Source organism: Lolium rigidum, chromosome 3 (genome assembly GCF_022539505.1).
Source record: "Lolium rigidum isolate FL_2022 chromosome 3, APGP_CSIRO_Lrig_0.1, whole genome shotgun sequence".
Taxonomy (NCBI): Eukaryota; Viridiplantae; Streptophyta; class Magnoliopsida; order Poales; family Poaceae; genus Lolium; species Lolium rigidum.
Genome location: NC_061510.1, coordinates 275,310,338 through 275,319,049, shown reverse-complemented (window position 1 = coordinate 275,319,049; position 8,712 = coordinate 275,310,338). Strand labels below are relative to the sequence as shown.

The window sequence follows — 8,712 nt, the reverse complement described above, 5'->3', positions numbered from 1 at the left end:
TTCCTTGTTGTTCAAACTCTTTACTAGAAATTATCTAGACCTTAGAGAGACCAATTATGCAAACCAAATTTTAGCAAGCTCTATGTATTTCTTCATTAATAGGTGCAAAGTATATGATGCAAGAGCTTAAACATGAGCACAAAAATTGCCAAGTATCACATTGTTCAAGACATTATACCAATTACTTACATGTAGCATTTCCCGTTTCCAACCATATAACAATTAACGAAGCAGTTTCATCCTTCACCATGAACATTAAAAGCTAAGAACACATGTGTTCATACGAACCAACGGAGCGTGTCTCTCTCCCACACAAGCATTTATTCAAACAAAAACAAAAACGAAAGCAAACAGACGCTCCAAGTAAAGTGCATATGATGTGACCGAATAAAAATGTAGTTTCAAGAGAAGGAACCTGATAATTTGTCGATGAAGAAGGGGATGCCTTGGGCATCCCCAAGCTTAGATGCTTGAGTATTCTTGAAATATGCAGAGATGAACCGCCGGGGCATCCCCAAGCTTAGAGCTTTCACTCTTCTTGATCACATTGTATCATCCTCCTCTCTTGACCCTTGAAAACTTCCTCCACACCAAACTCAAAACAAACTCATTAGAGGGTTAGTGCATAATCAAAAATCCACATGTTCAGAGATGACACATTCATTCTTAACACTTCTGGACATTGCACAATGCTTCTGAAAGTTAATGGAACAAAGAAATCCATCCAACATAGCAAAAGAGGCAATGCGATATAAAAGGCAGAATCTGTCAAAAACAGAACAGTCTGTAAAGACGAATTTTATTGAGGCACCAGACTTGCTCAAATGAAAATGCTCAAATTGAATGAAAGTTGCGTACATATCTGAGGATCACTCACGTAAATTGGCATAATTTTCTGAGTTACCTACAGAGAATTAGGCCCAGATTCGTGACAGCAAGAAATCTGTTTCTGCGCAGTAATCCAAATCTGGTATGAACCTTACTATCAAAGACTTTACTTGGCACAACAATGCAAAAAAATTAAGATAAGGAGAGGTTGCTACAGTAGTAACAACTTCCAAGACACAAATATAAAACAAAATTACTGTAGCAAAATAAACACATGGGTTATCTCCCAAGAAGTTCTTTCTTTATAGCCATTAAGATGGGCTCAGCAGTTTTAATGATGCACTCGCAAGAAATAGTATTTGAAGCAAAAGAGAGCATCAAGAGGCAAATTCAAAACAAATTTAAGTCTAACATGCTTCCTATGAAAAGGAATCTTGTACATAAACAAATTCAAGAAGCATAATGCAACAAGCATAGAAAGATAAAACAAGTGCAGCTTCAAGATTTTCAGCAAAAAGAGAGGTGTTTTAGTAACATGAAAATTTCTACAACCATATTGTCCTCTATCATAAAGATTTTCAGTAGCATCATGAGCAAACTCAACAATATAACTATCACATGAAGCATTCTTATCATGAGTCTCATGCATAAAATTATTACTACTCCCAACATAAGCATAGTCATTCTTATTAATTGTAGTGGGAGCAAATTCAACAAAGTAGCTATCATTATTATTCTCATCATCAAATATAGGAGGCATATTGTAATCATAATCAAATTTATCCTCCATAACAGGCGGTACCAAAAGACTACTATCATTATAATCATCATAAATAGGAGGCAAAGTATCATCAAAGTAAATTTCCTCCTCAATGCTTGGGGGACTAAAAATATCAAGCTCATCAAAACCAGCTTCCCCAAGCTTAGAATTTTCCATAGCATTAGCAACAATAGTGTTCAAAGTGTTCATACTAATATATTCCATGGGTTTTTTAATTTTCGCATCAAACCATCCATGTCTTAAATCAGGAAATAGAATAAGAAGCTCATTGTTGTCCATTATGCCTAACTAGTGTAAACAAGAAACAAAAAGATGCAATTGCAGGATCTAAAGGAAATAGCTTCGAGCACACACACAATGGCGCCGAGAAAATATCGTTACCGGAACCGGAGTATGAGTGCCTTTTACCTTTCCTCCCCGACAACGGCGCCGGAAAAGTGCTTGATGTCTACGGGAGCTTCTATTCTTGTAGACAGTGTTGGGCCTCCAAGAGCGAGAGGTTTGTAGAACAGCGAGCAAGTTTCCCTTAAGTGGATCACCCAAGTTTTATCGATCTCAGGGAGGAAGAGGTCAAAGATATCCCTCTCAAGCAACCCTGCAACCACAAAGCAAGAAGTCTCTTGTGTCCCCAACACACCTAATAGGTGCACTAGTTCGGAGAAGAGATAGTGAAATACAGGTGGTATGAATAAGTATGAGCAGTAGTAACGGTGCCAGAAAAGTGCTTTGCTGCCCAGGACTGGCGTGTGGTTGATGGTGGTAATATTACGGACAGTATAGATGCAGTAGAACAGTAAACAAGCAGCGATAGCAGTATTTAGGAACAAGGCCTAGGGATTATACTTTCACTAGTGGACACTCTCAACATTGATCACATAACAGAATAAATAAATAGATGCTAGACTCTACACTCTCTTGTTGGATGATGAACACCACTAAGCTGCGTAGGATTACACGAACCCTCAATGCCGGAGTTAACAAGCTCCACAATATTCGATGTTCATATTTAAATAACCTTAGAGTGCACGACAGATCAACACAACTAAACCAAGTACTAACATAGCATGCACACTGTCACCTTCATACTATGAAAGGAGGCATAGATCACATCAATACCATCATAGGAATAGTTAACTTCATAATCTACAAGAGATCACAATCATAACCTACGCCAAGTACTACACGATGCACACACTGTCACCATTACACCGTGCAGGAGGAATAGACTACTTTAATAACATCACTAGAGTAGCACACGAGATAAATTGTGATACAAAACACATTGCAATCATAAAGGGATATAAATAAGCACTTCACTATGCCATTCATAACGGTGAATAAGTATTCCAGTGAAATATAGCCCAAGAGACCCACACGGTGCACACACTCGTCACCTTTACACACGTGGGACAAGGAGTCTCCGGAAATCACATAAGTAAAATCCACTTGACTAGCATAATGACATCTAGATTACAAGCATCATCATATGAATCTCAATCATGTAAGGCAGCTCATGAGATTATTGTATTGAAGTACATAGGGAGAGAGATTAACCACATAGCTACCGGTACAGCCCCGAGCCTCGATGGAGAACTACTCCCTCCTCATGGGCGACAGCAGCGGTGATGACGATGGCGGTGGTGTCGATGGAGGAGCCTTCCGAGGGCACTTACCCGTCCCGGCGGCGTGCCGGAACAGAGACTCCTGTCCCCCAGATCTTGGCTTCGCGATGGCGGCGGCTCTGGAAGGTTTCTCGTACCGTGGCTTTTTTCGTATTGAAGATTTAGGTCAGGGACCTTTATATAGGCGAAGAGGCGGAGTCGGAAGGTTGACGAGGCGATGACACACTAGGGGGGCGCGGCCAAGGCCTGGGCCACGCCACCCTGTCGTCAGGGGCCCACAGGGCCCTCCTCTGGCGGCTCTCGGGTGTTCTGGAAGCTTCGTGGGATTCTAAGATGCTGGGCGTTGATTTCGTCCAATTCCGAGAATATTTCCTTACTAGGATTTCCGAAACCAAAAACAGCGAAAACGGAAACTGGCCCTTCGGCATCTCGTCAATAGGTTAGTTCCGGAAAACGCATAAATATGACATAAAGTATGCATAAAACATGTAGATATCATCAATAATGTGGCATGGAACATAAGAAATTATCGATACGTCGGAGACGTATCAAGGTGCGTGGGGAGCAGAAAAACCTTTTGCACCGGTTTGTGTTACGAGCAAAAGGGTAGACCTTTCACCGGTTCGTAACACGAACCGGTGCAAAAGAGTTCGCGGCTGACGCCAACCCTTTTGCACCGGTTCGTGTTACGAACCGGTGCAAAGGTCCTACACAAACCGGTGCTAATGCCGCGGCTAGTCCCCTGGACGTCCAGACCGCACGAACCAGTGCTAATGACCCCTTTAGCACCAGTTCGTGCCAAATCCGGTGCAAAAGCTCTTTGGAGCAAAAAACCAAAGCCCTTGTTTCTACTAGTGTCGGCTTTCTCCGGGAGACGCCGGTGTATGCGGCAACACTCGTCAACTTCGTCGGCGAGCCCGCAGAATGTTGGATTGGTGATGGTCTTAGGGGTATAATCCACCTTAGAATACTACAAATCAGGCAAAATGGTACCAATTTAAGCTAGTGAAACCATAAATCCTACACTAGATCGGCGAAAAAGGCACCAAATTGGCAAAGAGTCGCATCGCCTAGGAAAGGACTTGATGGCCGTCTCACCGTCATTCCTAAAGACCAGGCCAAAGCGGCGACCGCTTCCGAACGACATCACGAGCAGTAGGCTAAGTGGGATGGCAGCACAGGTGATCTGTAGACGACTCGAAAGTGTCGGTGCGGCGGAACAGGGCGGCGACGATGATTTTTGGGGTGATTTGCGAGTGAGGAGGCGAGCAAGAGCGAAGACGGCCGGTGATGAGAGGCAAGTTAGTAGTTTAGGTCGCTGCCGTGTGACATCCGTCTGCCTATTTTCCCTCTGTCGCGCTTGCCGGTGCCCTATACCGGAAGAAAATCTTATACGACCAGGGTCGTACAGCCCAGGTCGCTGGACCAACTCCCCAACATGACACGTGGATGTGCTAATCTCAAAGCAACGATGAACTGATTCTGAAAAGCCGTAGCAGTTACCAAAACTGCGATTCCCGATCTATTCCTGAACTTCTCCGTTCCCGAAAGAATTCCTTCCTAGAGGGCCGACGAGGGAAGCACAGGGGAGCGCTCAGCCGGCGTCGATGAGGGTGGCCGCCCGGCCAGCGATGCAACGAGCAGGTACGCCTAGGAGGGTTCCCTATACGCCGGCGGCGGCACGAGCCGGTCAGTGGATGACGGTGGTTGCGTTGCCGGGGGCGAGCTGCCGGCGGCATGACGATCCGGTCAGTGGATGACAGGGTGGAGCGCCGGTGGATCCGTTCCCGGGGCGAGCTTCCATGGTGTCTATGCTTCCGCATTGCTTTGAAGGGAAATCGATTCTGACGTGCGAGTTGGTCTGCCTAGCTAGTCCAGAATCGAGTCTGCTAACAAGGGGATCAGTTCAGCATTGCTTTAAGATTCGAAAAGCCACGTGTCTTACCTGGGAGTTGGTCCAGCGACCTGGGCTGTACGACCCGGGTCGCATAAGATTTTCTTCCCCTATACCGGCCGTCCATATGGATCGGGGCTGATGTGAAATTGCTGGTCGAATATTCAGGACGCTCCACTGTTATTTTCGTATAGGCACCAGAAGCTATTGTAGAATATTTGGGGCGACGGTGGGATGCTCTCCTACCTCTGCATTACGGCCCGAAAACTGTCGGTACAAAATTAAATAATGATAAACTGGCACGTCCGGTTTCGTTGATGGGCAGCAAGGTGGTTAGCGTCTTTCTTTAGTTCCACTCGTCCCTCTGTTTCCCTCTTTCTCTACCAACACCGCTTGATCAATTATTCGGTGTCATGGGGCTAATTATTCACGTAAGTAAGCACCTTTTAGCGAAGGGGACCCTTTAGAGAAAAATTGGGTTTGAAGCTAACAGCAGCATTTAATAACGCCACGAAATCATTGAGCGAGATTTACTGTTCCCAAACAAATCACTGAAGTTGACCCGCATGGCACCCTCCGAGTATAGCATCTTTCTTTCTCATTTGCTTTCGTAGTTTCGTGAGACACAAATCAAGAAAAGGCTAGGAACAGGATGGCGACCTGCCAAAGCAATTGGTAAGAGCCAATGATAGTTTCTTCTTCAGGAGAGGAAAACACAGCACACGATCTTCCAAGTGGTAGCAAAAGAGTAGAGCAAGAGACTTCTTCTTACAAAATAATCTCGTATATAGTAAACTACACAGCCTTCACATTTCTATAACCTCTTATTTTAGCCATGGAAAAGCCACAAAAAAGAGAGAGAACCTCAAAGGGACAATATTGTTAAAGGAGCAGGGACTAGAGAAGATTAACAAAGTACAGCCTCTAATCTCCCACGGGTTGGTCTTGCATGCGCGCAATTGTGCAGTAAAAATTATGTGTGTATATATACGGCAACGGCTAAACGCAGAGACGCCTCGCTCAAAAGTACTCGAGGTTGAAGTCAAAATGCGCCTCTTGCTGGCCGGGCAGCTCGAACTTGTGCTCCAGCGCGCCCTCCTCGCCGGCGGCGTCGTCGTAGCTGCCGATGAAAGGCTCCACCTTGCTCTCGGAGGCCCACTGCAGCGCCTCGCCCGGCTCCAGCGCATTGCTCGCCTCCGGCTGGCAGTTCCAGTTGCTGCTGTTGCTGGAGCTCTCGCCGTAGCCCAGGTTCTCCGACACGTCAAGCACGCTGCTGTAGTCCACGAACCCGGCCGCGTCGACCTTGCCGCCGAGGTGCTCGTCGTACAGCCCCACGAAGCCGCCGCCGAAGGCGTCGGCCGCCGGGAACGGGTCGAACACCTGCTGCAGCTTCAGGGCGAAGCCGTCGGCGGCGGCGGCCTGTGGCTTCTGGTCTTTCGACGACGCCTGGTGCAGCTCCGCCCCAGCCGCGCCGGAGAGGGGTTTGTGGGTGCTCGGGTCGATGCCGCGCTGCCGCAGCTTCTTCTTGAGGCAGCTGTTCCAGAAGTTCTTGATCTCATTGTCCGTCCGGCCCGGCAAGTGAGATGCAATCTGCGACCACCTGCATTGATTCCGTTTAACTCGTCGATCAGGCCACCTGTCGACTCGATAATTGTCCAATTTCACATTGCTAAACATTAATGTACCTGTTCCCTAGGATCTCATGCAGGCCGATGATGGCGTCCTCCTCCTGCTGCGAGAAGCTTCCCCGCTTCAGGTCGGGGCGCAGGTAGTTGATCCACCGCAGCCGGCAGCTCTTGCCGCACCTCTGCAGACCTGAATTGGGCACCAACGCCGGTGAGAACCGATCACACGTTCACGAAACTGAAGAGCTAGAAGACAGAAGAGTTGAACGTACCGGCGAGTTTGGGCACAGAGCTCCAGCACCCGACCCCGTAGCGGATGATGTGATTGTAGAGCTTCTCGTCCTCCTCGGGAGACCACAGCCCCTTGCGCAGCTTCTGCTGGCCGCCGCCGGTGCCCGCTTGCCGTCCCATTTGCTCGCCTGGCCTGGCCGGCACTGGCTCGATCGAGCAGTCGAGCTCGGCCGAACGAGCAACTGGCGATAGAACTACCTCGTAAGTGTGTGATAGTTGGTTCGTTGCCTGTGTATCTATCTATCCTGGTCGCGGAGGCCGGCCGGGGTATATATGGGGAAGCGTGCCGAGAACTGCGCACGTACGAGGGGAGGGCGAAGACGATGGAGACACGATCAAGTAGGCCTCAAGCAAGCTAGCCGAGGAGTGAAGAGTGAATGTGTGTCAGTGTTTGTCTGTGTGCGCTGCAATGGATTGGGGCTCAAGATACATTCCGTTTACGGGAGCAGGTGGGATTAAAAATAGCTGGGTGCGTTGCGGGAGCAAGGAGCGGAAGCAACGTCTACACCGGTACGTGTAACAGCAAAGAGGCAGAGAAGGAGAGGAGAATCGAAAGGCCCAATGCTACGCCTACGTGATGGACCGATGGAGAAGACGGCGGGGGGAAAGTGGGTTCGTTGGAGGTATGACTATTTTTTCTCATCGACACATGATTATTGCACCATTAGTTGGCTAGGGGACTATTCGTGATAAAGCGAGCTACAACAACTCAACATCCCTGGCATGTTTACAGGAGACCCTCCCATGTCGCTCCCGCTTGGGAAATTGCGGATGCTCCGACCGAAACCCTAGCCGCCACACTCTCAGGCCGCACCCCTGGCCGTCGCCACCCGTCTCGCCAAAACGGTAGAGGGCTCAAGAGCCATGCAATGGCGGTGAGGCGGAGTAGTGGCTCATGGCAGCGGGCGCATGCGGTTGGCGGCATGTGGAGGAGAAGGTGTCGTGGGGGCGGCGCATGTACTGCTGCCATGGTGGACGGGGGCTGCAGCAGGTCTAGCTTGGATCTGATCTGCGCCTGTGGCTGCGGCAGCAGCTGCGTGCTTTGATCCTCGCGGGCTACTACTGTGTGGCGGGCAAGACCATCTTCTCCTATACTTCCGGATAGTGACGTGGGGGCTACTGGCTTGGGTCGAATAAAGGAGGTGGTCTTAGGGTTTCTCTCACGTCAAGACAAAGATCTGCCCGATGCATATCTTAATTGATCTAGTTGCAGTGGCATGTTCGGGAAAGCTCCGCAGGCGAATTTCACTGGGCGATTCATGCCTGGAGATTGCTAGACTGGGAGAAATTGGGCCACATGTGCACCAGTGTTTTACTCTAACTGTTTGGGTTCAGACGGAACACTTTGAAGCTCGGATGGCTGCTAATATCATGGGGCACATTCTTGTTCCATGGTGCTGGCAGAGAATGCCAAGGATGCGGAGATCTCAGGACTAGAAAGGGTGGTTCGAGTCTCGGTGGCAATGAGAAATTGGATTGGTGATTCAAGAATTTGAGCAGCGGCATGCAAGTGGGGCGACTGCACATGAGAAGTTCATAGTCTTACCTTTCAGGGAGAAAATCCAAGGTATGGCCTTACTTGGTTGTGATTGACAGTATCCTTGTGTTGAAGGAATTATTTTCAGAGCGAGGACTTTCTTCAAGCTGAAAACCTTAGATCTATAATCAGAC

At 48.3% G+C, this 8,712-nt stretch overlaps 1 protein-coding gene across 1 annotated transcript; it reads right to left on the bottom strand.

Annotated features, from left to right (window-relative positions):
- Positions 1 to 5,801: 5,801 nt before the first annotated feature.
- Positions 5,802 to 7,161, bottom strand: LOC124699531 (myb-related protein Hv33-like). The gene is made up of 3 exons (XM_047231820.1): positions 7,023 to 7,161; positions 6,811 to 6,940; positions 5,802 to 6,725 (listed from the first exon to the last, which is right to left on the bottom strand). Exons 1-3 carry the CDS (start codon positions 7,159 to 7,161, stop codon positions 6,146 to 6,148), a joined length of 849 nt encoding a protein of 282 aa, XP_047087776.1. The 3' UTR covers positions 5,802 to 6,145.
- Positions 7,162 to 8,712: the final 1,551 nt, after the last annotated feature.

Coding starts and splice junctions, on each gene's coding strand:
- LOC124699531 (XM_047231820.1), bottom strand. CDS start 7,161: ATGGGACGGCAAGCGGGCACCGGCGGCGGCCAGCAGAAGCTGCGCAAG. Junction 6,941..7,022: donor CTCTGTGCCCAAACTCGCCG/GTACGTTCAACT, acceptor TGCCCAATTCAG/GTCTGCAGAGGTGCGGCAAG. Junction 6,726..6,810: donor CATGAGATCCTAGGGAACAG/GTACATTAATGT, acceptor GAATCAATGCAG/GTGGTCGCAGATTGCATCTC.